Source organism: Megascapheus bottae, chromosome 34 (assembly GCF_031878675.1).
Source record: "Megascapheus bottae isolate mThoBot1 chromosome 34, mThoBot2.hap1, whole genome shotgun sequence".
NCBI classification, from domain to species: domain Eukaryota; kingdom Metazoa; phylum Chordata; class Mammalia; order Rodentia; family Geomyidae; genus Megascapheus; species Megascapheus bottae.
In genome coordinates, this window is record NC_143542.1 from 2256225 (window position 1) to 2276455 (window position 20231).

Sequence of the window (20231 nt, forward strand, 5' to 3'; positions counted from 1 at the left end):
CTCTAGAGTAGGCTAAACTTGTGGAAATAATGACAGCACAGTAAAACTGTTACAAAATTAGTGATTCCTTGCTAGCTACCAGTGGCTCACACCTGTAATCCTAGCTGCTCAAGAGCCTGAGATCCAGCGGACTGTAGTTCAAAGCCAGTCTGAGCAGGCTCCAAAAATCAACAAAATGCTAACAAAAAGCCAAGTGTGAAGGCATGATTTAAATGGCAGAGTACCAGGTGAGCATGTAAAATGAAAGAAAGGCCCTAGTTCAGACCCTGGTACTGGCAAAATAAATACAAATTACACACACACACACACACACACACACACACACACACACACACACACACCCCATATATATATAATCATAGATTATATATAAATATATCTTTTATATATATTTAAATATACATATTTAAATATATATAATCTTTTTAGGGCAGAATACCTATTTCCCCTCTGATACAAGTTAATTTAGTGCCTTGGCTGAAGTCTGCTCATATTTATGGGTAAAACTTTCCTTGTCTAACAGGAAAGGACAGAAATGAGGGCCAATAGTTCTTCTAGACAATATATATATAGTCACCTGGTTTTGGTAGCCTAACTTGAATTGCTTTGTGTATCTGAAATTAATGATGACTTTCCTTAAGAAAATTCTTGCTTCTACATCTCAGAGAGGTAGTGCTAGTGTGGTATCCGTCCATAGCCTGCACTAGTGGCTCAAGCCTAGACTCCTAGCCACTCAGAAGGCTCACCTTTTGAAGCCAGCTGTCCATACAAATCCATGAAATTCTCATTGCCAAATAGCCAGAGAAGGGGGAAAAAAGAGAAGCGAAGGTGCAGATCCAGTGGTAGAATGTCAGCCGTTAGTTAAAAAAAAGAAAAGAAAAGGCACCAAGCAAGGACACCAGGCCCTGAGTTCAAGTTCCCCTGCCCCCAAAACATCACTACAATGAGAAGATAGGCAAAAAAAAAAGACGCTTTATAAAAATTCTAATAGACAGTCTAATAGGCACTGGTGGCTCACATCTGTAATTCTAGCCATTAAGAGATCTGAGAATTGAGGTCTGAAGACAGCCCAGGTAGGAAAATCTATGAGACTCTTATCTGCAATTAGCCACCAAAAAGCCAGAAGTGGAGCTATAAGAATAGGACTCAGGAACAGTGCCCAGGCCTGAATAAAACAAAAAACTCCAAAAATCATTTTTATGTCTTTGGTAATCAATTTATACTAGAGATCCCAACAGAAAACATTTGGAAAAGAATCAACCTGAGTGCAAAATAGTGATTAAATATGGTAAAGCTGCAGTAGGAGTGGACAAAAGGGCCCGGATTTGATCAGTACATCCACCGTGCTGAATCCTATTCCTATGTCCCATTAATATATACTTAACAAAAATTTTCTATTAAAGATCAAGGGGCAAGTTGGGTGTTGGTGGTTCATGCTTGTAATCCTAGCTGCTCTGGAAGCTGAGATCTGAGGATCACAGTTCAAAGCCAGACCAGGCAGGGAAGTCCTTGAGACTATTTTTTTTTTGCCAGTCTTGGGGCTTGAACTCAGGGCTTGAGTGCTGTCCTTGGGCTTTCTCAAGGCTAGAGCTCTAGCACCTTGAGTCACAGCACCATTTCTGGCTTTTTCTTTGTATGTAGTACCAAGGAAATGAACCTGGGTCTTCTTGCATGCTAGGCAGGCATTCTACCACTAGACCAAACTCCCAAACAGTCTTTGAGAAGTTTACCTCCAATGAACAAAAAGCCAGAAGCAGAGCTATGGCTCAAGTAATGGAGTGTTTGGTTCTTCTTGAGTGAAGAACCATCACTTGGTTGAAGAGGCCCTGGGTTCAAGTGCTAGTACCAGAACAAACAAACATAAAAACAAACAGAAGCCGTGGAACTGCCTTTTTTCTCATCTCTCATAATTATTACTGCCATATCCACTTTACCATGGACCAGCAGCCCTAGCGAGTCTCTGAAAGCTATAGAAAAGGCTCCATCTCAAACATCAGCGTTAGCATAGCCCAACACCCTCCCAGCCTGGAGGGAGCCAGCCAAATGGTCTGCTTCACTTTATTGGATACACCAGCCATGAGCTTTACAAACAGAACTGACAAGTTATTCAGAGTACAGACAGCTTGCCTGTGAGCCTTTGTGTGCCGGGGACTCTGAAATGAAGGGACCTGGCTTACATGTGGCACACAAATTCAGCCCATCGAAACCAGAATGGGTAATGTAAACAGTTAAATTACCAAGTCATTATTCAAGATCAAAATACTTCCATGAAAATGGTATATACCAAAAAGAAGGAAAAAACCCATATAAATTACATTTAAGGTCTGTACATGATTGTTTTCTTTTTAAAAAAAATTAACAATACTGTTTACTGTACAATATTGCTTCCTCTTGAACATCTGAAAGCCAAGAAATACTTTCCCTTGACTTCCCGAAATGGGGGTTCAACACATAAAGGCAAATATAATTAAGATCATTTCACAAAATTACAAGGCTGTGTCGGTTTGTGTTAAGGCACATGTTGTCCTTTGTCCTTTTTAAACTCAAGGGGACTCCACTTTCGGAAGCCTTTCTCCTGGGTCCCTGGGAAGGTGGCAGTGTCCTGTCTCCGCTTATAGGAGTCAGGAAAGATGGCAGCTGAGGGAAGGAGCAGCCTGCACCCCCAGCCAGCAGGCTGGCTGCGAAGAACCTCCAAACTCCAGGTGCCTTTGCACCACCTCCTGCAGCCCTGATTCCTCCAAGTCTGGAAATATCCATATACAACATGGAGCACAGATGACGCCCCTCCCTCCACTCCTTCCTTCCTTCCTTCCTTCCTTCCTTCCTTCCTTCCTTCCTTCCTTCCTTCCTTCCTTCCTTCCTTCCTTCCTTCCTTCCTTCCTTCCTTCCTCAGCTCCCTTTAGATCCACCACCAGGATAAACAGACAGTGCGGGGCGTCCTTGCGTCCTGCTCGCCCGATCCATCCGAGTCCACAGGCGAGACCCGGCCTGGAGAAGCAGCGCGTGCAGCCCCGGCTTCCCCGCGCCCCCCCCAGGCCCCGGGCTCCCCCTACCCAACCCCCGACGCCGGGGGTGGGCCCTGCAGGCCGCTCAGGCTTCCATCTGGACCTGGGCTTCGTCCCCCTGCTGCGCGTCATTGTCTCCCAGGAGCTCGGTCTCGGGGACGGAACCGTCCCCTTCCTCCTCGGCCTCCTGCACGGGGCTGTGGGCGACGTCGTCCGGGGCGTTCTGGGCATCGTCGGTGCCACCCTCGGAGAGCGCAGCGGCGGCCCGGTCGGCCACTGAGGCATTGGAGGGAGCGGTGGTGACATAGCCGGTGCTGGTGGAGCCGCTGCCGCTGTGGTGCGAGCTGGGCTTGGGCACCACCTGCGCCGGCACCTGCTGCGGCGCCATGGGGATGGGGATCTGGACGGGGTAGAAGTTGGGCAGGTAGGCCCCGTAGGCCGGCACGGGCTGGTAACCGTTGACGGGGATGTAGAGCTGGGGCGGAGGCACCATGGGTCTGATCTGGCCCTTCATGGGGAGGAAGGGCGGCTGCGGGAAGGCCTGCGCCTTGGGCTTGGGCGCCAGGTAGCGCGCGTTGCTCACGTTGCTCACCGGGCTGGTGCTCAGGGAGCTGGTCTGCGTGGTGTTGCTGGCCCCAGATGTCTGCGCCGAGCTGGTGTAGCCGGACAGGTTGCCCCAGGCGCGCAGGCGGCCGTGGAGGTCCTTGAAGCGAGGGCGGCGGCTGGGGAACTCGTTCCAGCACTCGAGCATGAGCGCGTACACCCAGGCCGGGCAGTCGTCCGGGCAGGGCAGCACCTGGCGGTTGCGGATCATCTCCACCACGTCCTGGTTCGAGTACCCGCAGTAGGGCTGCAGGCCGTAGCTGAAGACCTCCCAGAGGACTACGCCGTACGACCAGATGTCCGAGTCCACCGAGAACTTGCCGCACACGATGGCCTCGGGGGACATCCAGCGGATGGGCAGCGGCGCGCCACCCGCCAGCTTGTGGTAGTCGGCGGCGTAGACCTCACGGAAGAGGCCCAGGTCGGAGATCTTTACAGCCATCTTGTCGTACACCAGCACGTTGCGGGTCGCCAGGTCCTTGTGCACCACGTGGTGGCTGGCCAGGTACTCCATGCCGGCGGCGATCTGCGCCACCACGTGCACGAAGTCCGGGGGCTCCAGGGCCGACTTCACCGTGCGGTCGTCGTCCGTGCTGCCCACGTCCGAGTGCGGCGAGCGCAGGACCAGGAACTCGTGGAGGTCGCCGTGCGCGCAGTAGCTGAAGACCATGCTGAGGGGCTGGTCCTTGGTCACCACGCCCAGCATGCACACCAGGTTGGGGTGCTGCAGCCGCGCCCGCAGCAGGGCCTCGTGCCGGAACTCCTCCCGCAGGGCCCCCTCCGCTTTGTCCTTCAGCGTCTTCACAGCCACCGCCTGCGTCTGCTCCCCGGGCGTGGGCCCAAACAGGTGTCCTTTGTAGACTTTTCCAAACCGGTCTTCCCCCAGCTCCTCCGTGAACCTCACCGTGGACAGGCTGATCTCTTTCAGTTTAGCCTGCCAAGGGGAAACATAAAACACCCAGTGAAAAGCTGGCACCTGCCAAGATGCTGGAAGAGAGAAAACAGGGCATCCGGAGAGGCGTAATTGCGATGCCACCAGCCTATGGCACCACCGCTCCAGGCCCTTGATCCCTCTGTTATTATTAATTATCCTTTAAGACTTGTGCAAAGGAGTTTCAATCCAGCACATCAATTAGTACAAATCACTGTTAGCACTTTCATCGTTCTCTCACATTTCTCCCAACGGGGGTGTACATGTGCAGGTACCAAGGCTTGAACTCAGGGCCTAGACACCGCCCCTAAGCTTTTATGCTCATGCTTCCATCTCAATCCCTCTCACCCCATGGTCCAACCTGGAAACCAATGAGGTTCCTCTGAAACAAGTGCAATATGCCATTGCAGACTCCACCCCCACCCCCAGGGCAGGCCAGCACCTGTCTGCTTCCACCCACCCTTGCCTCGCAGTTGAGCCTCAGTGCCAGCTCCCCCCGCCCTACTTTCCAGCACTGCTCCCCATTTCCCCTCAAGCACCACACACACATAACACAGCATGATCCTCTTTTCCTTAATGACCCTGTAGTGGGATTTGGTCATTTTAGAGCCCAGCCCAATTCTTGCCTCCTCCTCACCCACCACCTCCACCATCAGCCTGCCTCTGACTAGATTCTCAGTTCAATGTGCTTTTGGTAGAAATATTGTCCAGGTGGTATGGATCCTTTGAACCTTATCCCAGTCTCCACAAGATATCCTCTTCTGAACGACTGGCCCTTCTCTTTCTCAGAGGCTGAGAAGGGAGCAGCATGCCAGCGCAGCCAGGGGGCCCTGTGTTATCTGCCATGGGAAATACTCACAAATCCCTGGCTGAAGAGCCAAATGAACCAACTCTGCCCAACAGCCTCTGAGAGACCGTGAAAAACTGGGAATGGCACTTCCTCAGGCCTGTGGTAAACTAATAGCCCTTATGCCCGAGGTGGGCATGGAACCTGTTCTCATCCCTCACCCCCATCCTCCATCATTTGCAAACCCTCAGAATGGCGCAACCATTCAGAAAAGGATTGTCCCTTCGATGTCTGTTAGAGACTAGTATTCTGTCCTTCCTTAAAACTCAGCCCCAAACAGGCCCCTCAAAAATGTCAATGTTAAGCCCAGTACTGGCAGCTCATGCCTGTAATCCTTTCTATTCAGGAGGCTGAGGTCTGAGGAACATGATTCAAAGCCAGCCTGGGCAGACAAATTCAATGACCCAGCAAAAAGCTAAAAGTGAAGGGAAAATGATGCAAGAACTCAGGGCCCTGAGATCAAGCCCCAGTACTGGCACCAAAAGAAGAGAAAGAGAAGAATCTTGTGCTGCGTGGAGGCAATTGGGAAATTTGATCTCCGCTGGGAGTGGGGGCGGTGGAGGAGTTGGGTGAGAGGATAATCAGGGACCTGTTTGTGCTGGTTGATGAGGGGCATCTCCATGTCCTGGCTTGGGGAAGCCATCAGCTGACGCCGCTGTGGTGTAGAGGCTGATGCCTTCTGCTTATTCCGGCACATGCACACCAGGAAGAAAAGGCAGGCGATGACCAAGGGGATGGCAATGCTTGGAACCAGGATGTATAGAATTCCCATCTTACTGCTGTCTCGGGGACCTGTGGATGACAGGAAGCTTTCAGGGCTGTCAGAGGACATCTTGTCAGCTCTGGGCTCTCCACCAGGGGCCCACTGCTCACATCTGGTGGAAACATTTCATATTAGATGAATTATATACAGAAGCAAAATTTGTCTAACAACAAACATCCTGCTGGGTACAACTCAGACCTTCTATAGCATCAAATGCAATCAAACTCGGTAGGGCTCAGTACCAACCATGCCAACTAGAGTCTCAGTGCCAGCAGTACCCACACCCACTTTCCCTTCCTGATGTTTGTGTTCCACTGTTAGAACTGTGTTCCAACTGCTGACCCATGAATGACATACAGAGACTATTTCAGATGCCCACGTCCTTGGCGAGCACAACTCCATCCTGAGGAATTGAGATGTCCTTCGCTTCACATATTAATGTTTGGATTTTTGTATGTATTTTCATATAAAATAATAACTTAAGAATAAATTTAACGGAAAAGTACAAAAGTATTCAATACTTTTGTCCCATGCAACATATACTAGGGACAAAGAAATTGTGTGTGTGTGTGTGTGTGTGTGTGTGTGTGTGTGTGTTTACACCCACGCTGAGGCTTGAATACTCAAGGCCTATGCACTGTCCCTTAGCTTTTTTGTTCAAGGCTGGTGCTTTACCATTTGACTCACACCTCCATTTTGGGCTTTTTGGTGGTACAGTGGAGATAACAGTCTCACTGATTCTCCTGCCCAGGCTGGCTTTGAACCATGATCCTAAGGTCTCAGCCCCCTAAGTAGCTAGGATTAGAGGCATGAGCCACCAGCTCCAAGCAGGCGACAAAGAAGCTTTAAAAGCAAAGTGAAACAGCCAGCAGTTGGCCCTACAGTGGTTTTTAATCAATCTTTGTCTCCCTCTAAAGGATCTAGGAAAAACTGCAAAGATTTTGGGATTGAGGAGGGGGGTGTAGGGGAGTGGGGATTATTTGCAAGGATAAGGCTCCCCTCCTGTCACTCTTGCTTTCTTTTTTGTGCTAATACTGGGGTTTGAACTAAGAGTCTGGGCATTGTACCTTAGCTTTTTCTTTCTCAAGGGTGATGTTCTACCACTTCTTGAGTTTTGTTGGTTACTTGGAGATGAGAGGCTCGTAGAGACCTTGGTGCCAGTGGCTCACGCCTGTAGTCCTAGCTACTGAGGAGACAGATCTGAGGACCATGGTTCAGAACCAGTCTGGGTAGGAAAGTCCGTGAGACTTTATCTCCAATTCACCACCAGAAAACCAAAAGTGGCACTGTGGCTCGAAATGGTAGAGTGCTACTGCTTGAGTGAAAAAGCCCAGGGACCATACCCACGCCCTGAGTTCAAGACCTATGGGGGAAAAACAAAAAAGTCCCTTAGACTTTTCTGTCCAGGCTGGCTTCAAACATGACCTTCAGATCTGACTTCTGAATAGCTAGGATTACAGGTATGGAGCCCCTGTACTCAGATGCAAATTCTATTTTTTCTATGTCATACTAGTACCATATACAGAAAAGGGGTTGAGGGAAGGCCTAAGAAAGTAGGGATGGCTTGCACAGAATCTTTCAGAATTTTCTAGATTTCAAGATACCCTCTAATGAGCCCACACTACTTTCATAATCAACAACAGCTTTACATAAAACAAATGATTATAGCAACACAATGGGACGACAGGTCCTCAGTTTTTCATGGCAAGACCTAAAGCTCTCATCACAGGCCAACTCAACAGTCAACATTTATTAAAAAAGAGAGAGAGAATACATACTACACGAGGGTACGTCACACAGTTCCATGCGTACGTTTTTATTCTGCGTAAAACACCAGGGGCCTTCCATCTGGCCTCCAGGGTTCCGACAGTAGGCATGTCCCCCTCCAAGTTCAGGGAAGTCTGTGCTAGACAGGTGGTGGCTGTGAGGGTGCTGGAGGGCCCACGGCTGACATTGGTGCCCTGACTTGGTGGTGCTTGCCATTCCCCTGTAATCTGAGCCAGAGCCGTTGTAGCACTGGTGATCTGAGAGAGAGAGGCAGAGTGTTAGATGGGAAACAGCCCTCTCGGGCGCAGAGCTCACCTCCCCCAAAGGCTGCACAGAGCCATGACAAACTACCTTCCCACATATGCCAAAACCAAAGAATTGTAGAGTAAACGATTTTAGACCCAAGGATTTAACACCCAGATCAAGGAAAGCAGTTGAGACATGTCTTCATCAAGTCCTGGGCTCACAAATGACATGGAGGGTGCCATTGAGGAAGAAGGAAGAAGTTGGCTAGTCACTAGCTGTTCTGAGGCCCTGAAACCGCCTTGGGGAGCATCCTGGTACCCACACTCTACCTCCAGGGTCAGAATAAAGACATCGACCCAAGGTCAGGATCACGTGTCCTAGAAACCAAATCCACGTGAGCAAATGGCAAGGGTAGATCTAAGCCTGGCCCTGAGATCTGGGTGACGACTGCCCTGGAGGATCCTGGCTCAGCTACCTGTGAGAACAAAACACCAATTCCCCCTCCACAGAAGTGCTCAGAGCCACATGCCTCTGCTCAAGGCCTGTATACTATTTTATCCAATGCACTGTTGTAGAGGTGCCTAATTTTTGTCACGACCTCCACCCCACCTCCAGGAGGCAGGGAGCCACCTCACCACCCTGGAGAGTGTGGAGAAAGCAGGAGCCTCGGCCACTTGCACAGGGGAAGTCTTGCAGACTGAGTCTGAAGACCAGGCCTTGGCTGCACAGAGCCTGAATGTTCCTGGATGCCCCGCACTGGCTACAAAAGCTGGATACAGCCTTGGATAAAGTGACTTCAGGGCTGGATGGTATGCCCCACGGATGGCAGTAACCCTGAAGCATTCACTGACCAAGTGAGTTTTCCTCACTCTGCTGGGCCTTCCACACCCCTGGGCGCCCCCACCCCGCTTCCTCAAGCTCAAGAGCACTGAGCCAAACTCTGCCAGGGAGGTAAATGGGCAAGAGCATCCCCTGCAGACCCCCAAGCGGGTTGCACAGAGGCCTGGGGCTCTGAAGAATTCTACCCCTGCTTCGACATGCTTGGGGGACCATGGGGCCCAAACTGGCCCTTCTCCTCAAACTCCAGGCAGGTGCCAAGCCACTTGGGCTTTGGAGATGGGAGATCCCAGGCTCCAGGAAGAAGCGGGGCTTCCCTGGAGGCTCCAGTGGGGGGAGCCTGGGACCCCAGGGTCTGGCCTCGGGCCCTGGCACTCACAGCGGCCCAGCCTCTCGGCGGGGATGCCGATGCGCATGCAGTTGGCAGCGGCGGGGCTCTCGGGCATGGGCAGCGCCTCGCACTTGGGCAGCTGCAGGCGCATGAGGATGAGCGGGTTGGAGCGCGCGATGGTGTACTCCTGCCGGCACAGCTCGCTCTCCAGCACCTCGCACTCATCCCGGCACAGCTCGCGGGGTTTCGGCGCCCTGGAGCGCGCGTCGCACAGCGGGAACACGAAGTGGCAGAAGGACGGGATGGCAAACTGGGAGCACTGGTCCGACAGGTGCGTGGAGGTGCCGATCATGGTGAAGGCCGCTATGGAGGGGGAGAGACTTCCATGAGAGGCAGGCTAGACCTGCAGCTCCTCCCATCTGGAACGCCTACCCCAGGACTCTGATCTCAAGCCCCTTCCCTCCAGGCCTCTGCCTGGGACTCTACACGCGCCACCCTGCCTCCTTCCCAGATGCCAACCTCAGACCTCCAGACCCATTCCGACTCAGTCCATTGGCCTCTGCCAGAGCGCACCTGCTCTTAGACTCACAATGGCGTTGAGCCCTGCCCTTCAACCCCTCTCCCCACACTCCCCTGCACACCCTCCCATACCTGCTCAACCCTTCCCTCAACCTTGAGCCCAGTACAGCCCACCCCACCCACTCTCCCAACTCCACCAGCCCTGGACACCCTGCCCGACTCCCACTCAGCATGAATCTCCAGTCACTCTTCTTGGGGAGGCAATCCTAGAGGGGTTCCCAGAGGCAGGCCGGGGACACCTATCTGACCTCTCTGATTAGAGGCAGAGACTGGTATGAGGAATTCTCTTATAAACTTGGAAACAAAGAAGAAAAGGCAGGCCCCAAAGCTCTTCAGGGACGCCTCTTTCATAATGGGAAGAGTTAGCTCTTGGGCACAGCAGCCATCTTCTAAGGACCTGATTAGGGGTTCTGCAGACACAGGGGTACAGAGCCTAAAAGGATGAAGACTTCCAGAAGACAGTCCAGATAGTCCTTGAGCCCTATCCTCCCAGTATTCCAGGCTTGCTCAGGTCCAGAAACCATAGGGCACATAAAGGTATCCACAAAGAGGGACTGGAGCCCTGTGTTTCATGGCTGAGGGGAGTGAGGGGCAGGAGAAGGGAAAGCGGGTGTGCTGATGGGCACTGAGGCCGGGAGGGCATCAGGATGCATATCTAGGTAAGATCTGTGTGTGGGGAGGGGGGGAAGAAAGAAGCAGTAGCAAGAGGAATTGAAGCTCTGGGTGTCAGAGATTTGAAGTGTCCTAGGAGGTACCATGTGACAGGAGCAGAGGGAAAGAGAGGGATGCCCCCTTCCCCCCCACCCTAACCCCTGCCCCTTGTACTGCTTATACCACTGATCTGGAGAAGCTTAGTCTACCCATTTTGTGGAGACTGTGTCCTCTGACACAGCAAGAAAACCCAGATGTGGAAATTTAGTGCTCCTCCAGGGATTTTTTGTGTGACGTACTAAGTTCAGCCAGCAGGTGGCAATGGTGCCATTTATTTCCAGGGCCCCTGAGGCATCTGCAGAAGCAGCAGGGCCTGGGAGAGGGAGCCCTCTCTTACCATTTCACTGTGGCTCACACTAGATCCTTTCTAACTTTGTCTTGTACACAATAACGTGATACCATTCCCTCCACATAGGGAAGGTATGTGCACACAGTCTATAAAATAGGCATGGCACTGAGTAGACCCAGGAGCTGACTGGCATGGTTTACTAAAGATCCAGGGAGTAGCTGCCCTGCCCCGCCCTCTGTGGGCACTAGAGCCATCATGCTAGTCCTTCTGCCTGAGGAACAGAGAGGTTAAGAAGGCAACTGTCGCTCCCAAACAGCTGAAGGCAGGCCCCATGGACCTTTGAACCAAATATGGCTCATGGAGAGCTTCAGGAAATGCAGAACAAGGGAGGGACTGAGCAGAGTAAGTATGGCTAGCCTCTGACTGGAGACAGCCGAGACAATGAGAACCATATTTGAGCCCACATGGTTTGGCCAAGCTAACGATGACTATGACTATACATAACAAGCCTGGCCTACGTAGGAAACCGTATCTCAGAAAGCCAAGGGTGGCCAAATGTATTCTATGCCAGGCGCTCTTTCAAATGGTGGGATGTGGTCTGTCCCCCCCAAGGTCCAAGGCCTGGAGTCTGGTCCCCAGCATGATAGTGGTACAAGGGGGCGGGGCCTAAGGGCAGGTCCTTAGAGCTTCCTAGCCGCAGCTAAAGAGGTGATGGGGTTAGTTTCAAGAGGGGGTTATAACAAAGTAATAAGCCTGGGCAAGTTCCACCAGCACACACTTGTAATCTAAGCTGGATCTGAGGGTGGAGGATGGAAGCCAGCCCAGGCAGAAAAGCCTGTGGAGACTCTCGTCTGCAATTAATCAGCAAAAAGCTAGAAGCAGAGTGGTGGCTCAAGTGGTGAGTATCAGCCTTATTTTTAAAAATAAAAATAAAATAGAGGGGCAGTACTTAGGTCCAGAGTTCAAGCACAGTACACACACACACAGAGAGCCTACCCTCACTCCCCTGCCCTCCCCAGCTGCTCCTTCCTTGCCAATGATTTCTTCCTGCACATTCTCCTGCAAAGACACTAGCAGTCACGCTGCAGTGAAGCCAGGGGGGCCTTCCCAGAACCTGCGCCAATGCTGTTGGGTTTCCAATCTCCAAGACCATGAGCCAAATAAACACATCCTCTTTATAAAACACCCAGCTTCAGACATGTATTACGGCTACTGAAAATGGACTAATGCACTAATCTAAACATACTCGTCGAGGCGATTTGGGAGCAAATCAGTGTAGCAACTGTCACTGCTGATGGCTGATTTCTGACTGCCGGGGAGGGAGGAGAGGGAGAAGGGGCTGTGGATGTGTGCCATTAGCTAACAAGTGAGGAAAGGCTGTGCTCCCACCTGTGATCCGGTTTTCTATCTCCCCCTGCATCTGGAGAGAGTCCACGTAGATGGTGCGGTTTCCGATGAAGCGTGCACAGGCGATGCCCCGGTACGGCTGACAGAACCCATCTTCCTGATAGTCTTCCCTGCAGAGCACAGACGCCTTGAGCACATTGGGACAGAACCGTGACCGCCCCGGGCTCCCTTTTAAATCCAACTACTTCATTACTTGGTGTTTATCCAACTGCCTCGAGCATGTCCACACCATATCACAGACCCACATCTTTGTGGCAGAGCTTTTTCATCATTGCCAAATCTCAGAAGCAAGTAAGATGTCCTTGAGCATGCAGATAGAGGATAGACGGAGAGATCAGACAGGGGGATGTTGTTCACCGTGAATGAGAAATGATCTACCAAGTCATGGAAACACCAGGAGGGGGTTTAAATGATGGGCATGTGAGTTCTGAATTGAGTGAACCTGAAATTTCCATCCTGCAGCACTCCAGCTCTGCAGCACTCTGGGAAAGACAAAACTATGGAGACCATAGAAGAATCCAAGGTTGGCTAGGTATCAATGACTCACATCCATAATCGATGCTACTCAGGATGTAGAGATCTGAGGATCCCAGATGGAAGCCTGTGAGATTCTTTATCTCCAATTAACCGGGAAAAATCCAGGAAGGAAGATGTGGTATGGCACAAGTGGTACAGCACTAGCCTTGAGGTTTCAAAAAAAACAGCCAAGTGAGAGCAAGTACTGGAGGTCAAGCCTCAGTACGAGAGCACACATGCATACATGCAACACACAGACACACACACACACACACACACACACAGGAGTGACAGGTGGTGAGTGGGGCAGAGGCTGAACACAAGGCACAGGGAGTTATGAGGACAGGGAATCATTGTGAATAGCTGGTAGGTCTTACAGTGGCAAGCGGCAAAGTGGCAAGTGAAACCCACTTGAGCTCATGACACTCTGAATACTGATTCATCAATATCCTCGTATTTGAAAACAATAGGGAAGACTTAATTTTGTTTGAAAACTTGTCTCTTCATTTCCCTTTCCCTTCCCCTCCCCTCTCTTCGTGAGTGTGCCAGTATTGGGCTTAAACTCAGGGCCTTACGTTCTTGTCACTTGAGGTTGGCATTCTACAACTTGAGTCCACACCTTCATTTCTGGCTTTTGGGTGACTAACTGGAGATAAAAATCACATGGACTTTTCTGCCTGTGGTGGTTTTGAACCAAGATCATCAGATTTCAGCCTCCCGTGTAAATGAGAGTATAAGCCTAAGTCATGTATGTCTGCACACTTGTATCTTTAAGAAAGTATGAAGTGTAAGGCAAGTTGTCAAGTGCTGCGTCCACTGAGGACAGCTTGTGGTTATGTTCTTGAACATGCGGAGAAGGAAACACCAGGCATGCCCCTCTTTACCCTTCCTCCACACCAGAGGTGTTACCACAGGCCTCTGAAAATGAACCGGGAATTTTGAGAAAACAATGCTAATCTGTGACGTTCTATTTTCAACCACAGGACAGAAATCTCCGGAAAGGGGAAAAGCAGCACACAAATATCTCTTCTGTTATATTTCTAGGCAGTGGGAGAAGATTCCAGGAAGTCTGGCCCACCCAGAATCCACAAGATGGGCTGCATGTGTACGTGGGCTGGTGGCGGCTGTGCAGACGGCATAAACAAAGCCTAACACGTGCAGGAGCATCTGGGTGGGGGGGCACTCATGGCAGCAGTCTGCTTTACTTTGTCGCATAGGGACCATCTGCCAAGGGGAAGGGACACAGCCACTTCCCAACCCTAGGGACGATGGTCTGATAAATTCCTTTCTCACAACCTGCTGCCATTTTGGCTTCACCAATACAACCTACCCTGGTTTAATACCCAGATGCACCCTTGATGTTGTCAAAGGAGGTAAGACGGTGGGCTACATGCAGCAGGTCCTTCAGGGCTACCATTTGGGTGGGAGGAGGGAGGCAAAGCAGAGGGTTAGCCTGGGGTTCCCGGGATAAGCCTCTTATGAACCCCTATCCCGACAATTCAGTATCTTGTTTGAGCAAATTTGGAGCCAATCCCATGAGCCTGAGAGCATTTATCTTTCCATCGTGGAGGGCTAAGGACCATTCCCCAAATGAAATCTGTGTGTGATCAGTTTACACAAGTATATCTACTCTCCCTGCTCCCATCCGAGCCCCGTGTGAGCTCTCAGAAAGGCCAGGGCTGAATGCCTGGGACAAAAGGCTGCATGGCATCCTCTCTTTCTGCACTCTTCCTCCTTTTGTCTTCTCAGGCCTCAGAAGGAAAATGTTTCTCAAGGGAGAAAATCTAGACATGTCAACAATCTACACTTGAAGGCAGGCAGGAGATGGGGGGGCATAAAAGGGGGGGTATCATGGGTGGGAACCCTTCTAGAAATCTCACTGACCATGTATCTTTGGGGCCCTCAACATAGGAACCCAAAACATGTGTGCTAATAGCAGGTGTGGTTAGAATGTGAGCTCAGCGGGAACTTCTTTTCCTCTTTGAGCTGGAGTTAAATGCTGAGCCAGAAACTCACATGAATGAAAGCCGCCTCTGCTCCAGACACGCCTCCCACATAGGAAAACACACATGATTGGTCTAACATCAACTTAGGAGCAGAGCGCAAGGTTCTGTTCTGTCTGTTGTGAACCCCCACAAGGGGGCACAATTTATCCTCCTAGAAGATCCAAGGAGAAGATTGAGGAATCACTGCATGCCTCTCCTCAGAGGCCGGCTGCCAGGTGGCCAACCGTGTGGAAAGGGCAGTGGGGTCAGATGACAGGAAGCTGTAAGGAGGATCTCAACCCAACATGTCTTCCAATGCCCACTCGGCATCCTGGACTTCTAATCTGAACTTTAAAGATCTCAATAGAAGCTGGGTATCAGTGACTCCTACCTGTAATCCTAGCAAGAGGCTGATCCCTGAAGAACTGTGGTTCAAAGCCAGCCTAAGCAGAAGTCCACAAAACTCCATCTCCCATTAACCAACGAAATGACACATAGGAGGCATGGCTCAAAGTGGTAGAGTGCCAGATGTGAGCAAGAAAAGTCAAGTGGAAGTCTGAGGGCCTTGAGTTCAAGGCCCCAGTACTGGTAAAAACAACAACAACAACTTGAAAACAAAGCAAAACTAATGGCATTATTCAGGTTTTTGAATTTTGAGTATAAAAGGAGTCACTCCCTTCTTCTTTCAAAAAATATTGTTTTGTTGTTAGGCTGCATAGCTTAGGGGCTCAAGCAAAGCTGTCACATGGTGACTAAGGAAACAGAATCTGACATCTGAAGTTTCCCCAGCAATCTAAGTGATAAGGATGCTATGACACCAACATGATGCAAACTCAGTCTGCAAACCCCTTGTCCTTTAAATGGTGCCAGGCGTGACCCCAGATCTAATGACACCATGGACAAGAAAGGCCGACAAGTAAGTGGCTTTGGGGAAGAAGATTCATGTAGAGGAGGGGCGAGAGTAGAGTGAGGGGGAGAAGGGGGAGAAGGAGGAGTGGAGGAAGGGGAGGAGGGGAAGGAGGAGGCTGCAGCAGTAGAAGCCTTAGGGACAAAGGAACTACCATACTGAAGGGGGAAAAAAAGTGCTCTCAAGGAAAGAGAATGGGAGAGAGAGAGGGAGAGGAGGGAGGATTGAGAAGACTTAGGAATGGACCCAAGTAAATGCTAAAGGTAAAACCCATTGTGAAGAAAGGATTAGGTAATTTCAAGACACAAGTAAGGAATGAAGTTCAAGGATTTTCCCTTCAAAAGTTTGAAGCCAGTCTGAGCAGAAAAGTGTGAGGCTCTTATTTTCAATTAACCAGCAAAGATCCAGAACAGGAGCTATGGCTCAAGTGGCATAGCTCCAGTCTTGAATGAAAAAGCCAAAAGCACAGGCTCTGAGTTCAAGTCCCAGTGCCTACGCCAAGCAGAGGATGTTAAACCTTTGACTTAGTATGAAGCAAATCAAAAAGACAAAAAAATGAACCAGCTACTTTCTTTAGGGGTAGGGAACATAGCCTCGTGGTAGAGTGCTCGCCTAGAAAGCACAAAGCCCTGGTTCTATTCCTCTGTGCCACATACACAGAAAAAGCTGGAAATGGTGCTGTGGCTCAAGTGGCAGATGGCTAGCCTTAAGCAAAAAGTACTCAAGGACAGTGGCCAGGCCTTGAATTCCAGTCCCAGGACTGATCAAAAAAAAAGAAAAAGAAAAAGAAAGGACCACCTACATTAACACAGTTGAGAACTTAATTCCTTTGAGTTAAGATGATCTGACAGAAATTTAGCACACTATCACTACAAAACTCAGAGCCCATCACAGGAAGGTTTTTTTAAACCCAAGTCACAGTGAAAGAAAAATACACAACAACTAAAGTAGGAAATGGTAGATCAGCAGAGCAAAACAATCAGCAAGGCAATGGTAAGCACTCTCCCTGACCCAGAATGTCTAGCCAGAGCATTCACAGACCTTTCATGTGCACAGAAACTCGCCCCAACAGATCATGTGCCTGGCCATAAAACATTCACAATACATTTATGAGAAGCCAACCCATAAATCTGCGAGTACACAGTATTAAATCAGAAAGCTATGACAAAATGATATTGAGAAACTTTCCAAACATTTGGCAACCTATGGGTCCAAGAAGAAAATGGAAAGAAAAAAACCATATCTGACCACAAAAATATAAGACAGAAAAGATGAAAACTAAGGGGTATGAAAAATGTTTGGAAAGCACCTACAAGCTGCAATTAAAAAGGGAAATTATAGCTTTTGGCACTGTAAGAAAGTTGTAGAACAGGAGCAAAATAAAACAGAAGAAAACACTAACAAATAAGAGTGGACAATAAAAACAGAAAATCTAGAAAGTCAAATATCAGTTCTTTAGAGAATTAAGGCTTAGAAGGCTTGGGAGGAGTAAGAATGGCAAAACACACATTAGCAATGTGAAGACAGCACAGAACAGGGATATGACCAGACTCCATAGATGCTAAATCACAGTAAGTGGAGAGAGATCCAAGGACTTTATACCAAATGGCAAATTTCCTAAGAAACATAAAACACCCCCAAATTAATGCAAATAGGATATCTGCTGGGCACTAGTGATCATGCCTGTACTTTTAACTACTCAGGAGGCTGAGACTTGAGAATTGTGGTGTGAAGCTACCTTGGACAGAAAAGTCCATAAGACCCCAATTAATCACACCCCAAAAAAGGAAACAGCCAGAAGTAGAGCTGTGGCTCAAATGGCAGAGTACTAGCACTGAATAAAAAAAAAAAATAAGGAATAGTGCCCAGGCTTTGAGTTCAAGCCCAAAGAAGAAGAAAAAGGAGGAAGAGGAGGAGGAGGAAAAGAAGGAGGAGGAAGAGGAGGAGGAAGAAGAGGAGGAGAGAAAGAAAGAAAAAAAGAAAAATCACAGACTAGACGTAAACCAGCTTAAGAAACTCGAAGTCATAATAACAACAACAACAACAAAAAGAATAACAAATCCTTCCCCAACTTCATAAGCCAAACCAAAAACTTCTGCCAAACATTGAAGTTTTGCCCAAACTCTTAAGAGAAAATACAGGGGGGAAAAAACACTTTCTAATTCATATGATGACACTAGCACTTCTGATCCAAATCTCTAGCAAGAACATCAGAACAACATTATTACTGGGTGCTAGCGGCACTTAAATGCTAAATAACAGGGCCTAGGTCTTGAGTTCAAGCCTCAGAACTGCCAATAAACAAACAAACAAACAGCAGGTCATTCATTATATTCCACACTCATTGAGAATTACCTTCCTCATAAGCAGCAAACTAGTAAAATATCTACAGACAACATAACAAGTACAGAATGGACCAAATGAGGTCAATACAGAACAAGGTTACCTCAACCTCATATTGATTCACGATAATCACAAAAAAAAGACAGAGAACTCATATCATTACCTTGGTTAGTAGAAAACCAGCACTGACAAAAAGTAAACTTTCATTCATTCATTACGAAAACTCTCAAGAAGGCAATTAAAGAACTTAATCTATAAAAAGGGTGCCAGTTCAAAGCTCTCAATGGAGATCCTCGATGGTGAAATTAAAATCACATTTCCTCTAACAATGCAGATGAGATACAGGCATTTGTTCCTACTATGTCTGTCTGACATTTCTACTGAGATACTAACATCACAGAAGGAAGCCATAAGAAAAAAAAAATGAAGGGAGAAGGTGGGGAGGGGAGGAGGAGGACAGGGGGATAGATAAATGATAGGAAGAAATAAAACTGTATTCATGGCAGGTACTGGTGGCTTATTCCCGGCTATATATACTTAGAAAATTGAGATGTGCGCGTCAGAATTCCAGCCTGGGTCAGGGAAGTCTGTGAGACTTATCTCCAATTAGCCATCAGTTAGCTCCTTAGTTAGCTAGAGGACTAACTCACGTGAAAAGGCTAAAGGGCTGCTCCTGGACCCTGAGTTCAGACCCCAGTACTGGAACAAAAACAACAAAACAAAACAAAAAGAGTTACATTTGCCAAAGAAGCAAGACCTCTGACAACAAAGTGGCACCAACTCCTTGCATTCCAGCTCCCTGTTGTTCTTTTGGATTTGGGCTGCGCCTGAGAAGGCTGGTGGTCCATAGATTTGACATCTAATGGTCTAGCATTCTTTTATTTCAATATGTTTATGAAGCACGTTTGGTTTCCGCTGGAGTCATTGTATAGTTACTAGCTTGCCAGTTGGCAGTTTCAATTTTTTTTTTTCTTCCAGTGCTATTTTCCTATAATTAGGATAAAGAAAGAAATTGGACTTAAAATTCCCTAAAAACAGCAAGGGAAGGAGGCAGAGGTGGAAGCCAGCCAGGCTCTGCATGAGGTGCTCTGGGTGCCCAGACCTTGAGTCAGACACGTGGAGACGTGCTTTCTGTGGTGAGGGAGACCCATAAAGTCTGGAGATGAGGAGATAAGTGGAAATGGAGATGCCAGAGTGGGAAGCATGTACATGGAGATTAAGTCCGAAAATAAGAGGACCTAAGATGTGGGCCCCAGGGAAAGTGATTTCCTCCAGGAATCAGTGCAATTTTAATCGTTCAAAAGAACAACATGGCCAGCCAGGCTGTGGTGGCTCACACCTATAATCCTAGCTAGATTTAAGGATCAAGGTTAGAAGCCAATCTGGGCATGAAAGTGGGCTAGACCTTTAACTCGAATTAAGCATCTCCCCACACCCCCCCCAAAAAAAAAAGCCAGAAGTGTTGGAGTGGCTCAAGGGAGTTCTGTGCGATGCTAAGTCTTCAAAGAGCACCCCTACCCTGCAATCTGCATGTGTAGATGGATCTGGAATCGTGAAGATTGGCCACTATTCATGCAAAAAGCAAAACAAAGCCTACCTATACAAGGTTAGATCCACACCTCGTGTGAATGCCCCAGGCACTGCGCAACCTGGTACCTGAGTAACATGACAATAAACGCTGGTCTTTGAGGTTCTATCATGGAGAGACTGCCCTTTCTCAAAGCCTTTTGTTTTACACTGCCTGTACTACCTACTGAACATAGATGAGTAAAATGTTTTGATGGCAGTAAATCCCTTCACCTCCCACAAGACCCATCCCACTTTCTCCAACATGCAGATGGAGTCTGATCGGCTTCCAGGGCCCACATGTGTGGACCTGAGCAGACTGTGGGGTGGGGAGAGAGTCTGTGTCAACCACTCAGGCTGTGTGAGAACCCACAGCCCGGAGCTGTCACACTCTGCACAGAGAGAAACCGGGGCTCCACAGTGAGTGAGTGTCCACTTCTCCATTTCCACCGAGAGGACACAACGTCTGACCTGGACCGAGGAGGGAAGATCAGAAACTCTTGTGCACTTGCTCTACCAACTGAGCCAGGCCTCCACCCCCCAACAATGCATCTTCCCTCCAACCCTACCCCTCCCCTTTTCTTCATTTCACAGGATA

The 20231-nt window shown here is 49.1% G+C and overlaps 1 protein-coding gene across 1 annotated transcript in view; it reads right to left on the bottom strand.

Annotated features, from left to right (window-relative positions):
- Positions 1 to 2042: 2042 nt before the first annotated feature.
- Ror2 (ROR family WNT receptor 2) overlaps positions 2043 to 20231 on the bottom strand; it is a 152820-nt gene continuing 134631 nt past the window's right edge. The window contains exons 5-9 of the mRNA XM_090324388.1: positions 12299 to 12426; positions 9379 to 9693; positions 7928 to 8173; positions 5976 to 6178; positions 2043 to 4542 (exon numbers count right to left, since the gene is read on the bottom strand). Of these exons, the coding sequence (XP_090180514.1) occupies positions 3091 to 4542; positions 5976 to 6178; positions 7928 to 8173; positions 9379 to 9693; positions 12299 to 12426 (2344 nt within the window). The 3' untranslated portion in view covers positions 2043 to 3090. The remainder of the gene's footprint in view (positions 4543 to 5975; positions 6179 to 7927; positions 8174 to 9378; positions 9694 to 12298; positions 12427 to 20231) is intronic.